Source organism: Dipteris shenzhenensis, chromosome 17 (assembly GCF_047967505.1).
Source record: "Dipteris shenzhenensis isolate YYH24624 ecotype China chromosome 17, Dip_SZ_1.0, whole genome shotgun sequence".
NCBI lineage: Eukaryota > Viridiplantae > Streptophyta > Polypodiopsida > Gleicheniales > Dipteridaceae > Dipteris > Dipteris shenzhenensis.
In genome coordinates this window covers 35,143,813-35,164,127 of record NC_141612.1, presented here as the reverse complement: position 1 = coordinate 35,164,127, position 20,315 = coordinate 35,143,813, and the positions used below count along the sequence as shown (strand labels likewise).

Genomic DNA, 20,315 nt, shown 5'->3' with positions numbered 1-20,315 from the left:
GATCTAATATCAAGATAGTGTATAGCTAGCCTGTCTCACTGAAGTCATGCTTTGTCAATGTAAAGACTCAGCACCTACATACAGAAAGGAACCTTGCAAAACACCTTTAAAATCCTTGCAGAGTGCAGGATCGCACCGGTGTATCAGCAAGCACACGGGACAGCCTCTTCAAATATTAAAAGCAGGGCACGAAAACATATATACTTTCGATCACATAATTTTGGGGAGCTATACCTGCTGTATATTCACGCTATCAGTTGTACCAGCAAAACGTCGATTGGACCCGATCACAAAGTCAGTTCAAGATGTAACGTTGATAAATCACTGCTTTGATTACCGATCGAGATCAAAGAACTAACGCACTGAATGGGGAACGCGAGATTACCGATTAAGTTGCGGTGATCGGCAAACTTGTGATACGACTGAGATTGAGGGATACGCGGCGTGACGCACATCAACACGACAAAGCAGATGATAGCAACGGCCCAAACGAGGCCGCGCTGCTCGCGAAAACTCTTCAAACTGGCTTGAATCCGCATCATTATGGCGAATGAATTGCGAGGTTAGATCAAATTGCTTTTGGCGAAGACGAGGAGAGGATTGATTGCTTGGCGAAGAAACAGGACTGTTTCCGGGGACCGTTTGGTTATGGTAAAGAATCTTCTTGTGTAAAAGTAGTGGGTTGACCAAGGCAAAATCCGGCCATCTATGATCTTGCCACGTGTGTGCCTAATGAGGTGTGTCTCTGATGTGTGCGTATCCACGCGTGTGTATGCGTGTGACTGTATGTGTGTTTTCACATGCTCATCGGGGTTCATGTTTATGTTCGTGCATGCATGTGTGTGTGTGTGTGTGTGTGTGTTTTCGAGGTGTGTCTTTGTATGTGTGTGTGCGTGCCTGTGTGCATATGTGTGTCTTCACATGCTCATGCATTCGTTGTTCCTCTACTTGTAAGGAAGGATTTAGTTTTTGATATGTCGGTCTCACTTGAATTCAGGCACTACCATGGACCAAGCCTGCGCACAATACCATTACATTAGAGCTTGATGAGGCCTGGAGTGACAAAAATTTCCCAGCCGGGGGGATCGGCCCAATAAGACCACCTACTAGTAAATAGCGCAATACATTTCAATGGCTATGCCCTACTTTCAATCCCTGTAGAGTCCACTCGGGTGATCCCTATAGTTGACTCACCGCTTGGTACACCACCATGCAAGCATTGATCTCGTTGTGGGCATGCCACATCCACATCAGATAGGATGGGTAACGATGGCATCACCATCTTATGGGAATTGCAATAGTCATCACTTACTCCGTGTTATGTGGACACAAGAGCCTTCCAAGAGGAGTGCTTGCATTATGATGGGATCACCTTCCCCCAAACAAAAATAGATTTAGGGTAAAAGGGGCAGTTAAGATGCAAGTGACTTTAAACTGTTAGCAACCCCCCCACTAGGAAGGCAGGTGCCACCCAGTACTCCTCATAGAAAAAGATGATGTGTCAAGCTCTCCTTTCACCATTTTTTGGATGAGCAGTGCCTTAGTACTGGCCCTCACTTGCCCTAAGCATTGGCTCTCATATTTTTCTATGTTCTACAAATTTTTCGCGAAGTTTAAAAATAAAAATTAGCTCCCTATTACTACCTGATGACCACAATACCTTGGAATTTGAATTTCAAATTCATGTAGGCCATTTTTGCCATGGATTAAAAAGTTAGCCCACCATAGTACCAGCCCCCTTACCTACCTTTACGTCAAGTTATACGGTTGAACCCATGAAGTAGCTTTGTTGTAGATTGTCTCTCCCTTATCTCAAACAAGCTCACATTGCTATAGACAATAAGATCATGATCATTTGCTCTTTCCTAAAGAGCTCCAAAAGATAAGAAATGATCCTTGGCTTATACAATGTGTGTTAGCCTTTCCAAGGCATGTAAGATTGGGTAAGAATATAGACAAAGGGTCCACAGTTCTTCTAGCAAAAGGATCTCAACTTGAAATTGTCATTCACGAATCCTTGATAGCTGCAAAGCACACATTTTCTCGGATCTTTTAGCAACGCATTTACTTACAAAACTGTATTTTTTTTATTTCTTGCTATGGAAATTATTTTATTTTATCAAGTGTGACTATGGCAAAGTATTCCATACGAGCGCACAAGACGCAGTGGGGGTTGGTCCTAGTGGATGCTTTGTGGGATTAAGTTGGGGATGCCTAAGTACTTGTGTTTTGCCAAGCTAGATGGTTAGAATTGTGGACAATTCCATGTTAATACTAATGTCGCTAGTGTTACTGGTGCTATTGCAATTGGTTGCAAGGTGTGTATTTTGATGTCTGTATATCAAGCGTGCAATTGTGTTAGGATTAGTTGGTGTGATGATTCATCAATTGACTGTAACAACTAACATAGTTGGTGGCTTGAGTACAGATGATGAGTTGGATAATGAGGAACGGAGATGGTGAAGGTGATTTGGATTGATCGAAGTATCGAATGATTGCCAAAGGCCATGGGCCATATTGTAATGTAATGAATATTAAGCCGTGGGCTAATTTATTTTATTGATTGTGGATGAGGGCATATTAAGCCTTGTGATATTTTAAGCTCACAGAGCCATGTTGCGCAATCCCTCTAATTGTGGACAAGGGATACTTTTGGATGTACTATTATTGGCTTTTTGCTTTTTGGAATTACAAGTATAAATACTCTAGATGGGAAGTAAGAGCCACCATCTTGAGGGGGCAGATTGGACCCCATGTGGCATCGTCCTCTTCTTTCCTTGTTCTTGATTTCCGTGGCTTTGGTAAATCATGAATTTGTAAGCATGTCTAATTTTAATTTTCGTAACAGTGGTATTAAAGCGTAGCCGCTCTAGCCTAATAGTGGGAGGCAAGCAACATCATTTTCTCCAATATGATGATGCAATTGTTCTCGAAAAGTTATTCTTGATCATTTCGACTACTTGATCGCTAGGTTTTAAGTTCGTATACAAAAACTATCAAAGATGCTTCGACAATCAATGCTACAATTGCATATTGATGAAAACAGCCCATGGTAGCTTGTTCAAATAGTATGCATCGACTCTTTTGAGTGGTTGGATCACTATATTCTAACTTGAGGTAAGAAATTTATGGTTATTTCTTTTCAATGCCTATTGTCGATGAATTGATAGAAGCAATCTTTGGATAGGAAGAGGAAAAGCCACGACCAGAGATGACTTAATCTTAGGAAATAAGGACATAAAAGATTCGTATTCTTATAGAATCAATGATATTTGAAGAATTAGTAGCATCATGCAATTTCAAGAATGGAAGTCGTATGAAAATCGCAATAGGGATGTCCCTCTTCTAAGCAAAAGACCAGGACTATTTAATTTAGAAGAAAGCAATAGGATTAAATCAAGAATCGAGAGATGTAGATGAAACAAGGATAAATAGATGCACTATATGCATGTTATTGCTTCGACAATAGTCGACAATTTCTCTTGTCAGCTTAGTAGACACAATCAAGTAGTAATACAGGATAAGTTATCACCAGTGTGGTGGTTGGTTGTACTAGGATATTAATAGCCACCAGTGTGGCGGTTTGCTTCTATTATTACAAGATGAATGGATTTGTAGGATGTGTGGATTCGTTATGGGAAACTAGCGGGGTGGTTGTTGGGATATACGCAAAGTTATCCCCCTCTTCTAGACAGTCAGTGAGATCATCGAAACTCTCCCTAAACTATGGCGAGTCGTTTGTCTCTCCATTGTTTGTCACTCCATTTGAACGTAGAGGTAAAACTTGAACTCGCTCCCATGTCTTCACAGTTGCAATGTTCTCATAGAGGCAGCACCATCTGACCACACCCAATGTTGTTTTATATTTTATGCATGGGGATTTTCCTTTTTCAACCATTTCCAATGCAGTAGAAAAGCATGCTGCACAAATAGGTAAGCAAATGATTGTACGTGATATGAACAAGAATTGTTATTTGCTTGTTATACCAATGAGCACTTTGTATCTCATCTTGTTCTTGAAAAGAATAGTTTTCTAGAAAATCTATGACAGATACAATAGTGTCACGGGGAAAATTGGCAAGGCAAGTCCTAAACTGCTTATCGTGCCAGTTGGCCATGAAATTGTGAAGCACATATTTTGGGATGGGCTGAATCACGTGACCTACAAGCTCCCTTGGCTGGGTGCTCTTATATGACAGTAGCCATCTCTTTTTATCGAATCCTTCAACATTGACATTTTCAAATCTTCTCCATTTTAGAGCAACATGGTTGTCTTCCCTCATTTCATTTGGATAGACATTGAATGTCTTCTTCTTCGGCTTTAAACTACAATGCTTGCATGTGCCGCAAATGCATTCAATCCCCATGGATCAATGGTCCAACACGACCAGATATCAAGTCATTCATAGCTTGCTGGGCCAGGTCAAAGTCTATGTGTGTTTTGCAACAACAAACATTCCTGTCTTTGAGTTTCCTGACGCACTAGGGCTTACAATGCTCAAAGCTCCTCTACCTAATTGAAATGTTTGAATCCATAAACTTGAGATACAACTCTATCTACTGACCCAACATGCGGGAACAACATAACAATAAGCACCCTCTTTGCTACTACTAAAAGAATATAAAACATAGTCTAATTAAAGTATATAATGATGCAAAACAATTTTCAACCACTGCGCTAGTTTAGGAATCAACCCTCGGGCTGGTTTAGGACATGTTTAGGACAATCAACTAGTGGGTTGGTTTAGGACATGTTTAGGACAGTCATAATTTCATCCATCGGGATGGTGGTTGACACTGTTACGGTTTCAACCACTGGGATGGTTTAGCTTGACGATCTCAACTTCACATATTAGACAATAACAAGTATATTGCTTTTCATTTCTGAATCTCACTATTAGAAAATAATAATATCTTCCTTTTCATTTCTGAATTTCACAATTTAACAATGGTATATGACCTAAATAGCAGGAAATTAAATTTAACCAATTTACGTACTAAGAAACACAATAATTTCAACCACCGGGCTAGTCAATAACTAATGTCTGTTCAACCACACTGGTTTAAGACAATCATATAACTGGTGATTGAGCTGAAGCAGCCACGCTTGCATGATGTTCCAACCACCGGGCTAGTTTAGTAAAATAACAATATATTACGAAATATATTGCTGTTAATTTTTGCTCAACCATGCCACTGGGCTAGACAACAACTAATGTCTATTCAACCATGCTAGTTCAAGACAATCACATAACTGGCAATTGAGCTGAACCAGCCTACGGTTGCATGATGATGTTCCAACCACCGGGCTAGTTTAGGACAATCACATTTAGTACAAGCCTGGTTTAAGAAATGAAATAAGTAAACTATCCCAAAGCTCAATCACAAACAACATTTAGGCACCACTGACCTGCGTTGTATCTAGCATGTGGATGATGTGCTCCTCAAACACTTGCATCCCATCCGCTTCTTATAGACGTCCTTTTTATTTGGAGAAACTCTCGTATTTTCATGCCAAAACGTCATCATTGTAGCAATGACTTCCACACTTAGACTGTCTCTTCCTTTCTTGTGTTCTGTTAAAGCCTACAGACTTCTCGGATGGGGATGATCGTGCATTGCTTCTGCTCTACGTTCAACTGCTAGAGCCACGTTGGTTCCTCTGCTTGACAACATCTTTGACATTGTGCACCCAAGCCATTTCTCCTTTGTTTCAGGGGACACCAACATAGCTAATGTTGCCCTCTTTGCAGCTAATTGATCTAAGCTATGCACCCCTTTTACTTTTTGTAGGTCATTTCTTAGGTTAGAGAGCATCGCCTCTTGGGTGTGCATCTCTCGAGGTGTTGGTAGGGTTGTTACTCTACAAACTTTAGGGTGCAAGCTAAAGCTTGTGAAGACTCGAGACTGGTAATCACTTGAATGGCTTGATGTTGCTGCCTCAAATGCTCCCACCAATCGTGACACCACGGCTCGTGTTCTTTGCTCTGATGGCAATGATCGAATGCATACATCTGCAACCGCTTCTTATTGGTGCTCTGCAAGGAGTCTTCTTTCTTCTCGTTGTCTCTCCCTTTGCGATGTTGCAAAAGTGTCTTATGTTGCCAATTTGATACCGTGCCGGTGCTTTCCTCGACCCACACTCTGTTCCTTGTGCCTTGACTTGGCTTTTCAGCTTTCCTATCTCGTAGCCTCTGTTTGCTTCTCTTGCAAGCCATGGTGAGTTGCATATTGCCATTGACGCCATGGCCACGATCAGTCTAGAATAGACCCAGAGAAGCTAGTTGGTGAGGCAAGTAAAGAATAGAGGACAACTTATCTGAAAGAAGACAATGGCAAACCAAAGTCTGCGCAAGGTCACATCGAGGTGTGTGCGGGTTACAGGGCGTTTGCAGGGCAGGGGCAGGTTGCAGGTACTTAATCTTCCAAGATTTGATGGGCGAGGTGTGAAAATTCAAAATTCGCGGGAGTAGCAAAATTTCAGCCGCCGGTTTTCCCCCCTCTGGTGATACACATCATTAGAATTGGATATCCCAAACAAGTGCAATACGGCCTAAAATGCTTCAAAACACAAATAGAACAAAGGGCACGCTATCGGGTTTGATGTTGTGTATTATTGCAATGACCTTTGGCATGCTTATGAGCCATATAGCAAGCAAGTACATGGAAAAAGAAACAATTCAAAATTGTAAATAGTGTTGGATTTATTAAAATATATTTGCACATGCATAAATTCCACTTTTCCAACTTCTTCCATTTTAGGGTGAATCTAGATACCAATACCAGCAACTATCAATGTTTTAAGACCACCATGCACTAGTCCCAATAGTTTGGATTCCAAATTCTCAATCCGTTTTGGTTTTCAACAAATCAAAAAAAAGTTATGGAGTGTGCCCTCAAATGGGTATGCATCACTTTAGCACAACATTGGAGCCCCGTTAACCCATGCATAATGATCTTATTTAGGCATGTCCTTGGCTTAAGGAGAAGTTCACATAGTGTACTTTTGAATGATTACTTGGTTGCATGTATGTATAGAACAAAATTTTGATGTTTTTCAATAAATTGCTATATCCTATAGTCTTTAAGATGCATGCTTCACATGCAGCATAGCACTTCTAATACTTTAACGGTCTCCTCATTCCATAATTTTTTGCTCTCACGTTCAAGTTTGGAATGTGTATGACAACTTGAAGACAAAGTTTGCCGAATTCCGTTGAGCAATGCATAAGTTATGGGTCATGCAAGATACCTATACACAGAAAAGTTCCTGAACCTCACAAAAAATGGCTACACCCAAGCAAAGAATGACCCTGACGGAAGAGAATAATTGAATCTGAGGAAGAGTGATAGATCATATTAAAATATCATGAAAAGAAGAATAAAATATGATAGCCTATATAGGATCTAGGATAATCTAGGCGAGCTAAGAGTTTTTTATGATTAAATAAGCATGATTATGTGCATTGATAAGGATGAGAAGACATATATCATCTGGTATGTATGAAATAAGAAATACAATTACTTAGAGGGCTTGTATCCTCATAGCTTGCTTGAGTAGATGCCAATTCTAGCTTAATTATAGGTAGCAAAATTATTATTGTGTGATACATATAGTATGCTCCGATAAAGTGTTCTGCTAAAGTGAACTGAATTGGAGAAAATTAAAGAGAGAAAAAATCATATGATGTTTTTGCTAAGTAAGAAGGAAGGCATGATTGTTCCCTGGCAAACTTTTACCTTTGGTAATTTCTTTATGAAATTGCTTTTATAGATAATAAAAAATAGTTGGTATGTGAGATAATATCTTCTATGTATTTTCTAGGAGCTGAAGAATATACATATCGGATGGTAAAGTACCTGGCAAAGAAATTATCATGGCTTCAATTGGGCATTCTATTGCCTTGGCTATTCTAGATGTTCGAATCTTTCTACTTACTAGACCTGTACTTGATTTCTTTACTTAATTACTATACAGATGCAAGTTAATGCTGTGGGCCAATCTTGTATTTTTGGTAAAGTACTTGGCTCAAAAATTATCGTGGCTTCAATTGGACATTCTATTGGGCTATTCTAGATGTTCGAATCTTTCTTTGAGCATCGTGTACACTTGTGGGTTGCATAAAACAAATTCTGGTGGAAATTTTGGTTTGTTGCAAATTGGTGGGGAGTTTAATTTGACACTTGAGAGCTTTCTAACTACTTGCACACCAGTTGAAAATATTGATGGAAATAAAACAGCATAGAACTTTAAAGGAAGAAGAACCTATTGTGGAAGGTGTTGCTTGAAGCGCTGCTATAGTTGGAGTTGAGGGAGACATTTCATAAGTTCATTAATTGGTTACATGAGAAAGGAAAAAGGGACTACTTTGAGAATTAGTATACTGCCAAAGAAGCTATTTTGCAAGTTTATATACAATCGGGAGCAAAAAAGACCCCAAAAAGAAAACTAGCAATGCAAATTCACATGCTACCAAGCAAAGCTATTTTTACAAGTTTATATACAATCAAAAAATCCATTTTTCAAGTTCACATAGAGCCAAAAATCTGTCCTTATGACTCATACATCACCCCCCCAAAAAAGAAGTTATTTTGCAAGTCCACATACAATCAAAAAATCTATTTTACGACTCTACGCACAATTTGTGTTCTTTTTAAAAAAGGAGCCATTTATTCCTCCTTAGTCTCTTTTCTTCATTTATCTTCTCTTTATTTTGTTAAACATAATCACGTCCCATAAGCAAAAGCCAGTGCTTATGTGCTCTTGTGCTCTCTTGTTTAAAATCAAGTAGTCGTAGTTGTAATTTATTTAAAGGACACACAGTCCAATTTGTGCTCTAATTTGTATTTTTTTAATTCCTTCTTAGGGTTGGGTGAAGCCACACTAATGCCATTCCTCTATAAAAGGCATATTGTCATTGCATTTGGACGTAGTTATTCTCCATCACTTCTTTATTTTATTATGGTAGAGCATTGAGGTGGAGCTATTTCTTCTCTGGTTTAGCCATCTTAGTCTCTACCTATGATCCTTCAAACTGAAAGGGTTTATCTTTCTTGATGTCATCTCATGATGTAAACCCCATCATCCCTAGAGAGCCTTTAGGGTCTTTATATGGACTTGAGAGTAGGTATAGGGAGGCCTATGTCTCTTTATATAAAACAGATTGTGAGTAGTTGTAAGGAGGACTATGTCTCTTTATATAAACCAAATTGGATGCCTCGGGATGTTCGGTATCCTCCTATGAATGGAGACACAATTAAATCATGCTACCAAATTGGCTCATAATTCAGTGTCCTGATATGAACCTGAGGCTTTTGTGAAGATTCAATTAGATGTGCTACCAAAGTATCTCATAATTTGAAGTTGCGAGTAGATATCAAATGCAGATTTCAATTCCACACCTAGGGAATAGAAAGTGGTAAAATGTGATTGTTTCTTTGTACATAATGTGTCACCTCTCCGAGGTCTGATGCTACAACCAAATGCATTCTTCCAATAGATGTTATAGCTAAATATAGTAAATCTTCTTCGTTAAAGTACTGGGGAAAGAAGAGAATGCATATTGATAAAAGATTCATTAGCCCTAGGTAGAGGATAATGCACTCCTTGTAACCAAGGCTCAGCTAAAGGAAATAATCACGTTGTGTTTAAATTGTTAAGGAACAGTTGGGATGAGCAATTTCAATCCCTAAGGACACAATACCTTAGTTTGAATTGTGAGCCACAAGGTTGTTACTTAAATGTAGCAATTACCACTATAAAGAATAAGGAGGCAAGGTATCTTGTTGGGGGTACACAAACTTGCAAATTAGATTTAATACAGTCATAGCTTGAGGAATGCAATGTTGACACAAATATCATGGATGGAAACTTACTTTGCCGTGGACGTAGGACCACCATGAGAAATTTTCACTTAATCGATAGTTACACAAGGTTTGAGATCTATACATTGTACAAAGAGGATTGTAGAATGAGGAGATGACAAAAGGGGATGAAAATTTCACTAGCTATAACCATTCACAGAAGGACTTTCTCAATAATGTAAAAATGCAAAGAAAGTAAGGGAGGAAATATGTAGTATATTGTGAGTTTCACTAGCTATATCATTCACTAAAGGGCTTTCTCACTAATGTGAAAATACAAAGAAAGTAAGGGAGGAAATATGTAGTATATTGCAAAACTTAAGAGTCAACAACAAGGGTTGAAACTACAACGAAACTACTTACCAATTTTTGTATATGTACATGTGCTTTCTTTAAATTATTTTGAGAAACTTTTATGATTCAAATGCATTTTTCCATTAATTCAAACCAATCATGCTCTAATCAACTGAGGGTCCCTATTCATGCTCTAATCACCATAAGGAGCAACAAGGTCAAGAATTGGCATATTATAGATGAAAAAACAAATAATTTTTTTGGGATATTTACAATTACATGGATCAAAAGAAGACATCAAAGTACCACAAATTAAAAGAGTTTCAAAAGATGTATAGGAGGAAACATTTATGCAAGTGCATCTTCTAAGATGCCTTATGTAAAAGAAAAAACTTCAAGGAAATGTATTTTTCAACTATACTAACATGCACAATGACCCAAATTTGTCACACAATAATTCATCATATTATTGCATCATGTGAAGGTCCTCTTCCAAGAACATTGTATGTCTACTTGAACAATACAGCAAGGGATAATAAAAACTTTCTCACGGACATGTGTATGCTTGTAAAGTAGAAAATTGTTGATAAGGTCAAAGTTGAAATCCACTTGTTTGAGCATACCAATGATCGGATAGATCAAACATGTAGTACATTCTCTAAGAGGATTGGAATAGATGATGTTTTTTTTGTAGAGGTGATGGCACTTTTGAATGAATGTTATATTTCATAGACTAAGTTGTATTTTAAGAAAAAGACTTATAATTTCAACAAGTTTGTGATTAGTGACAAAGGTAATGAATTTTTTGTAAAGAAATTGAGTGACTTGATTGTTTAATATCAACTTCTCCTTTATTGTTGGTATCCATTCCTAGTTGCCATTATAGGTGTTGCAAGGTTAAGTGAGGTCTAATAGGCACAAGCCAAAAGAAGGGATATTGACTATGAAAGATACAAAGAAGAGCAACTTGATTAACAAGGAGAAAACATATTCTGGAAGCATAAATATTGTAATCTGGTGGAATACTTTACTTTGAGGACTAGGCCTTCATCTGTGATTCATTTAAGAGTAAGAATACTACTTTAAGAAATCCTTTTGTATGACAAATCAAGTACAAGACTAGTAAGTAGACCACACAAAGTACCCATCGGTATTGTTGCTGCAAAGATACAAATTGAGATGTCGTGAAATCCAAACATCGTTAATTGGTCGACTTCATTGGTTTTGCCACTTGTACTTTGGATGCCAGCTACATCAAGGAAATGTGTTGTGGTTGTGATGAGCTTGGGAAGTTAAGGATGGATTTGCAAGGTGCTATAAATAATGGGGGGGCATTGGAGTATGCTTGAGCCATTGCAAAGAAACAATTGGGAATCGGTGTGTCTGCTTGAACTTTGTTAGCTTTTTTAGTTTGGAATTTTAAGGTGCTACGAATGATGGCAGGCGTGGTGGGAATTGATATGCAACGTAAACAGGACTATGATCAGTCCAATATGCCTGAGTTGTCCCAACGTAGCTATTGGTAATTGGCGCATTGTCCGGATATGATCAATCCCCATGTGCCTAGATATGTGCTAACCTATACCTTAGTCTAGTCCGCACTATACTTGCAAATTTATTCAAGATATGTCTATAAAGTATTTACATGATGTTGATATTTTATCCTCAAGATTCTATGCATGAAGTGACTAAACAAATATGCTTTTCTAATAATACTGACATTATTGCATGTAAAGGAGGCAACATTGCACACAAGTGAGAACTTAATGAATACTAATACTATTGCATATAAAGTAGATAACATTTTGCACAAACAAGAACTTAAAAACTACTTCATTTTTTATTTAAAATTTTATCAATTTAATAACACCATTACACAATATCATTCTGAGAAAATTAAGCACGAGCAAAAGCCCAAATTTAAGAGTTATATTTGTAGTAATTTTAAGACCTTGCATACAATTGATAAATTCTTAGAAGCACAACAGATTGACCATATGATTCCCCTTACAATAAAAGGATTCTTCATCCTTATGCACCTTCTTAGTTGAAAATCATACATGAGTATGTCCCCTTCTCAAGATCAACAGCACCCAAGTAATGGTTTTTGCCACACCTTTGTGTCCTTTTGTTTTTTGAACTTGCAACTAATTCAAGGACATATTTTTTTAAAAACCATTGCACAACAATGGAACTCACTTTCCTTGTTTTGACTTGCGAGTTTCTACCACCTTTGCAAGACAAAAGGAATGTCCAAGATGACCTTTTGTGGAAGTGATGAAATGAAAAATGTTGTATGAAATTAACCTAATTATAGTATGTTTAGCTCATCTTTAATGAGATCATCATGCATGAAGGTACATCTACCACCTTTGCAAGCTAGTCTAAAAGGATTATTTTGTGAAGGAGCTACAACCATAAATTTTGTACAAACATTTTAATAGTTTCAACTCATCTTTGGTGAGACCATCATGCACCAAGGTACATCTCCCGTGTGAGTATATGTATCCCTAATGCTAATCCCTGTCTATTGATAAGAGTGTATTTCTCTTCATTTTGCAATAGAGATGTGCATTGTACGCTTGTCTAGTGTACTTTCTCCTTGGATCTCTCCCTCTTTCCTCTTCACTTTCACATGGGATATTAAAGCTCCTTGTGTTTGACAAGGTACACATTATGAAAGCCTTGGAGTGAGAAACACGATCTCTCGAAGCCAATACACTTTCTGAGAGCTTGAGAAGAGGAAAGTACATTTTGAGAGGTGAGGAACCTCATATTGGGAAATTTGTTGGTGCATGCCTTCCATCAAGGCATTATCATCTCCAATTCCATTTCTTATGCGGTCATCATGTTGAGGGTGTTAATCCTTGAGCATCTTTGAGCATTTAAACCAAGCACTTTCTCACACCCTTACAAGGTGCCATATAGGCGTGAGCATATTTTTGAGGTTTTTGCTACTACTCATTGTGTCTCCTACATACTCTCCCAATCTCCATTTATCTTATGATCACATATGGTACATAGATTGGATGCAATGCCTTATTCCTTTCTTATGAGCATTCTTCATAAATGTTGTTCACCTTACATGGTGCCATACAAGGGTAATTACAAATGCACTCCAACCATACACAGTGCATGTAGGGGCAAAAATCACACCATTCATGAAAACAACTACAAAACATCACTCCCAATATATGGTGCCATGTTTCCCTTCGACCCACAACAATCATTACCACAAGTCTTACTACCTTTGATGCACCTAAACATATTTCTTTGGATTCATGTTCTTTATGTGTTATTTCATGCTTTATCCTTCTCTCAATGTCACATATGGGTCTTGACATAGTCAACGACAAGTTCACTATAGAACTAATATATATTTCAGCTCCTTTGAGAATACCTAGTGAAACAAGTACGGCTACATCCTTCGTCAAAATAGCGTCAAAAAGCTTGCTCAACTTAGATTAGAAGAAGAAACACAAATAAAGACCGTCGAACACAAAAGGGCTAAACGGAAAGGATTCTTAAGGAGAAAGAGACAAAACATCAAGAAGGATACAAATATCAAACTCAATATGACTTCTAATCTATAAAGGGATGTTCACTACAACTATCAAAAGGCACATGATACTTGAGATAGAAAGCCCTATTCTAGGCAATATATAGCTCATGTTTTGAAAGCAAAATCCACTAAATTCCACCTAAATTTCTAATTTTTGGGTGCAAGTTAGCCTCCAATTCCTTGACACCTTTGCAAGATACTCCAAGGGTGACTACAAATGTAAAAGGTGGTGATGCCAAACATACATATGAACTTGACCACATAAGTGATGAGGGAGAGATGAAGGCAAGGCAAATGAAATAAAGCCCTTGTTAGAGCTCATGGCAAAGACAATTCCCTATGATGCTAAAAAGAGTGAGTGACTTTCACCATGAATAGATATTGCTTTTGTTAAAGGAGAAGAAGAGCTCCATTCCCAATACAAAAAAGACAACAAGGAAGTAGTTGACATGCTACGTTAGCATAAAGAGCAACAACATCCTACAATAAATAGGAAAGCTAGTCAACCCACCTTCAAATGGGGGAGGATTTTTGCTCCACGTTCATGGACAACTACTCTAGCTAGAAGTTGGAGATGAAAAAATAACGACTACAATAGGTAATATTCCTGATAGTATCAAATAACCATCCCAACAGACTCAAGCCCCGAGGAGTAATCAACAACACCCTTTGATTGGCTTTAGCATGAAAGGTAGGACCTCCATAGCCAAATTCCAACAAAACATGTGAGTGCATGAGTGTGTGCATAAGGTGGGGACGTAATGCAAGTGTATGTTTTCTCTACATGCACATTTATTGTAGACATGAAATGGAGGTATGGACAACAATAGCATAGATGGAAGGTTAGACAACATTATGCCTTTGTGGGACACACATATATTAAATCTTGTTTGAGTTTATAGTGAGCAAATGTCTATAGTTAACTATGTATAATAATTTAGGGTTCGAGGCTAAATTCTATAGAGTTCTTGATATATCTTCATATGGCAAGCCTGAAACGTGCAAAGTGGTGCTAAGGATGGGAGACTCACAAGTACTAGGGTCAATTAAAAGCAAAGGGACAAATCAACATGTTATGGGCCCAATAGAAAAAATCAAAGCTACAAACATTAGTAGCCAATGGTAAAGCACTAATGAAACAACAGGTCATATGTGAATATTTTCTTTATATTTCAAAGTTGTGTTCAATTCATTTCAACTACTCAAGCATTCTTCAATGTTGTAGGTTGTCCCCCTACTCTTACAAACATCACATCTATATATCCATTTTTATGCCTATGGTTTAATTACACTATGGTAACTCACATAACTCTCACATTTGATTTTCATGGCATCCTACCATTTGTGGCTTTAGACAGCTTCCTTAGGAGAGAAAATCTTGCTTGCCAATCTTCATCTCCCTCACAAATGATGAACATTATCTCTCACCTATAAATGCTACATTGGGAAGGCTTGAGTAACTTTCATTTAGGTTCTTCACTTTCTCAAACCTTCAAGGTCCTTCTAATGGTGTCTTTGGAGTTTCTTGCAGAATTCGTTAATAAGTCCATGTACCATTTTGCAAGTATTTTCTTGGGGCTAGTAGTGAGAGATTCCTTCTTAACCACCACCTACTTTCCCTTATCAACTTGTGGATCTTTTTCTACCTACTTACCTTTACTGAAGTCATCCTATCTAGGTTGTTGGACCTCAAGTTCTCCATCTTTCTCTTCAACATCAAGACTCAATCTTTGATTTTTTGTTGTTTTTGAGGCTACCTATCATAAGACTCATCAAATGCAACATCTATGTTAGGTACTCATTGGGCCACCGCTTATCAACATCAAAACGCCATCTCCACCTTTATTTCCTTTTGGATTAGATGTCCTTACAATGGTGTTAGATTCTTAAGGGAACCAAAGTTTAGTTGCATGATATTAAAGCATAATAAGAGATGTAAAGAGCGTCTCTCTAGACCCCTTACTAGTGCATCCTAATCTTTGAGCTAGACCTTGGTGGTGATGACAAGCTACCATGGGCTTCATTACATTACTTAGTCTTCCCTAATTATTGGGCCTAAGGACCTCTACATGTCTTGACGTTCAAGCAACAACCAACTTCTGTTTCTTTGAAATTTCCAATCGTACTTATCCTTCCTTGTAAGAATCTCTTCAAGGAAACCCAAATGACCAAACCAAAATAATTAGGCCCCAAATGTAACCTTGGTGACACCATTCATTTTACTTGGAGGCCTACAAAATTGACCATCGTCTACAAGTCAATCCTTAAGATCCCTTAAACGCAATCCAACCCATCATTCATTTCTGTTAGTCTTTCTTTATCTTTACAAATGAAAAGATTGACAAAAATTCAAGAAACAATAAGAGCAAGCAAAAAAAGAATAAAATTGTGCCCTATCAAGGATGCACTCCAACAAACTACAAAGTCTCCATAAGCATAGTCACAAGAAATGTTTCTAGATTTTGCCACGCGTTCCACCTAGAAACGGGTTCAAAACATGTAATTTATATGAATTATATATATAACATAAATGATTATCTCCACATCCTCTCTCTCTCTGAAAAGAGCTCTCAAATACACATACATTGAGCACTCTCAAAAGAGTCAAGACACAGGTGACAACCTGTACTAGGGTGTTTTGTCCAATGCACTAGCGTTTCGGCGAAACATTTCGCCTAGAAACGTTTCTAAGCATTTCGCCTCCTCCAAACACGTTTTTTGGTTACACTATCCATAAGCCCCTGCTGTAGTGTTAAAAACAACCTCTATAACAAAGACAAACAAAAAAAATAGACAAAGCAGAGAAGAGAATGCATCACATGCATACGCAAAATCGTTAAATTTTTGCTTTGATGCCTATTCAAGGAAGCATTCCAACCAATTTTTAGGGGTTATGTGCTCCTTTGATCTTAAAATGCAATACGTTATCACCTTTTGGGGAAATCCCAACAAATTGGGGTAAACGAGACATAAAATATTTAAACTTTGTTAGCAACCCCACAATTCTTCTCTAATAATGTTGGGTGAAATCACGCTTTGACTTGGCTGAAAGAGTGTGGTTGTTTTACATGAATATAGATAATGAGCATCATTTATATGGCATCTATAAAAAGATGGATTGTACACAACTTAGGTTCAAGATGAAACAAAGGAGTGATAGGCATAAATGAGAAGTGTGTGCAACACTTGCCATAAAAGCATAAGGCGTGATAAGCAAACCTTCACCTCAATTAGGTTTGTAGTATCGCAAGGACTTTGCAGCTGAGATTATGGCTAACACCTATTAAGGCTCAAAACATGGGTCTAACAGATATTTGCCTATAGCTTTCATTGTATGTCAACATATGATATATAAGAACATTCCTTCACCAACTTTTCCTTGAGCAAGCACTTTAATCCGAAAAAAAAAATTATTTGGTACAACAAATTTACCGTCAATGTAATAAAGGAAGCACAACTTACAAGCCAATGTTCATTGCTCAAGAGCTCTTTTTGGTAGTCAAATCGTCAAAATCATAATGGATCCAAATGTACAAGTTAATACTTGCAGCTAGGGTAACCCTGTAAAATAAACCAATTGCCTTTCATACTTCCTATCATCTTCTTTAGAGAAAAAGTTTCACATATATGCAAGAATGTATCATATTCTTTAAAATAAAAGTTACACATACATAAAAGAAAGTAATATATCACCACATCACGAGACGATCTGACAAAGGGACATACATGAAATCTTTGCATCCCACTGGAGAGCTACCATGGCACCAAGATCATAGATGACACTTGGTCACATCTCCTGTCATCTCAAGGTTTCTAAGTTTTGTGTTTTTGAGTTTTTTAGTATAGCACTCAGCAAGGGCCTTAGTGAGCCCTTCACCCCAGCCCATAGTGGCTTGTATGAGTTATTTTTTCTTATTGCACCTTGTCTCATAGGCTCGTGAGGCATCCCAAAGACATTAATACATCTCTCTCTCTCTCTCTCTCTCCTTTTGCCCTGGCTCTTAACGCAAATACATATCAAAGAATGAAGACCATTTCAGATCCACAAGAGCGTATTTATTATCTAGAACTTGAAGTTCAAGAGCTCGAGCTCCGGCTTGCAGCTCTAGAAAGGAGAGTCCATGATATGGAGGGCAATGGAAAGCAAGAAGTCATCAATGAGGCACTACACAAACGTAATGCATCTCCACCAATACCACAACCTAAAGTGCAGGAAATGGTCACCTCTCAAGTGAAATCAATAAAGCAAGAGATGATTGCTCATGTAAACAGCAAAGTGAATAAATTTGATCTTTGCACGAAAGTGAAGGAGCAAAAATCTAGATGAATAATAGAACGATATTACACATTGGGAATTGAAAGATGGATGCCTTCACGATGATGAGGAGTAAGAAATAGATGACAAAATCATATGCCTTGAGAAGAAAGTACCACAAGTTGAATGGGATGAGAATGATATATGCAATACCAGTCAAAATAGTACACAAACACAAGTCTACTTTAAAAGGAGGGCAACAAGAACTAAGTCCTCCTACCAAACATATAAGCTTAGGGGTGTAACGATTTGGATATCTGAGAAGCTCACTCTGATCCAGCTCATACAAAGAAATAGTAAAGGAAGCACGCAAAGCAGGAAACTATGTGGTTTATTGAGATGGGCAAGCACTGATCAATATATGTTAGAAAGGCCACATTATGATAGTATTAGCCTGTAGTTATGCCTTATAATAAGTGGAGGGAGGAGCTGAGCCTTGTGCAAGGCCTTATATACATACAAGAGTCATAGATAAGGTGCACACCACACTTTACCAACTCGGGATATTCATATTCTCCTAGTTGGAATAAAATGAGCCGTCAATCTATCAACTATAAACCACACCAAGTCATGAGTTCTATGTATTGTCGGCTGATCAACAATAAAGTCATAGAAATAATTTCACTTACAAGATGGGACCTCTACTAAATGCAACAAACTGCCTAGTTCTACCTTCTTTACTGGCACTTCTTACACTTAACAAAATAGCCTTGGACATCCTTACTGATACCAGGCCATAAAAACTGCCTCAAAAGTCTTTCGAATTCTTAAATGCTTTGCACTTAAACTATCATGACAATCACATAGAAGTTGGCACCTAGTGACTTCATGATCCAGAATACAATTTCTACTCTTATAGAATAATAACCATCTACTATAATGTAAAATTTTAACTTCTGTTCGAGCTCTGCACCCACTACAGGTGCTTCATAATTAGTTCATCTTAAAAGTGTTACTGCTCTCACCAAATTTTGGTGCTTGGTTCTTCAACACCAACTATCAATGTTGAAGTATAGGACGGTTATCATCAACACATGAAACCTCCATGGGATCCCTTTGACTAGCAACTTTCCAAATACTGAAGTAAAGTTCATCATATTTACATTTACCCTTTAAGGACTTGAGGATATCATTATCATGGGCTTCCAGCTTAATGCATTGGCTACCACATTATACTCTCCTTTACGATATCTCAATTGAGCATCAAATTCTTGCATCAATTCAGCCCACCTAGTCCCTTTCAACTTGGGCTGATTGCAAAACCACTTGATACTCTCTTGGTCAAAGAGAATCTCAACCTTAGCGCCATACAAATCATGCCTCAATGATTTCAGAGCATGGAAAATAGCATAGAGTTCTCTCATATTTTCATGAGCTCGCGATTGGTCGGCCATCCTACATCAACATGGCACCCACACCTCTACTAGCATGAGCTTCAAAAATGAAAGGTCCATTAGGATCAATTACTCTCAAGACTGGGGCAGTAATAATTATCTAATTTATAAGCTGAGATACAAAAGTAAAGACTGTAATCTTAGCATAAACCTTGACAACCTTTGGTAAAAACCTGAAAGACCAAGGTATTCGTAGCACTTCTAGAGTAGGAGGACTAGGCTACTCTAAAGTAGCTTTCACTTTCTATGGATCCATATGTATCTCTTCTTAGAGATGATATCATCTAGGTATCTGACTTCGGTACAAACGAAGTCACACTTAGATTTGTTTGGCATGCAACTTGTGTTGCTTGAGCATCTTGACGAGTCAAGACTAGCTTCAAATGCACCAAATGCTCTTGCTTTGTCTTAGATGAGTGTATCATTCAAAAAGAGAACTACAAATCTGCCTAGATATGGTCTAGGCATATTGTGCATTAGACTCATTGACGTTGTAGGAGCACAATCATTACTCTAAACTCGTAATGACCTTTACGAATTCTAAAATCAGTCTTGATCAATTGCAAGGAGCTAAGTATCATAGTAAGATTAACTTACGTTCTAGTTACTATCTAGTAAAGATCCATATTGATGATGTACCCTCGCAAGGCATTGGATACTTAATTTTTACTCTCACCTTATTAAGGACACAATAATATATGCACACTTGCATAGACCCATCTTTCTTTTTCACTAAAAGAACTAGGACAGCTCAAGGAAAACCACGCGACCAAATCAACCTTTTTCTAGGATACTTTGACAACAGTCGCCCTACCTCCTCCTCTTCCATTTTACTTAAACGATAATATACTTTGGAAATAGGAGCAGCTCCCGATACCAACTCTAT

The 20,315-nt window shown here is 37.9% G+C and overlaps 2 protein-coding genes across 3 annotated transcripts in view; both read right to left on the bottom strand.

The window, feature by feature from the left end:
* SAG18 (senescence associated gene 18) overlaps nt 1-639 on the bottom strand; it is a 38,466-nt gene extending 37,827 nt beyond the window's left edge. For both annotated transcript variants that reach the window (XM_087388475.1, XM_087388476.1), the window contains exon 1: nt 386-639. In XM_087388475.1, the coding sequence (XP_087244601.1) occupies nt 386-542 (157 nt within the window). In that variant the 5' untranslated portion in view covers nt 543-639. The remainder of the gene's footprint in view (nt 1-385) is intronic.
* Nucleotides 640-16,752: 16,113 nt separating this feature from the next.
* The window catches only part of LOC147892035 (uncharacterized), a 52,102-nt gene continuing 48,539 nt past the window's right edge, over nt 16,753-20,315 (bottom strand). The window contains exon 7 of the mRNA XM_087388810.1: nt 16,753-17,281. Coding sequence (XP_087244936.1) covers nt 17,200-17,281 — 82 coding nt within the window. The 3' untranslated portion in view covers nt 16,753-17,199. The remainder of the gene's footprint in view (nt 17,282-20,315) is intronic.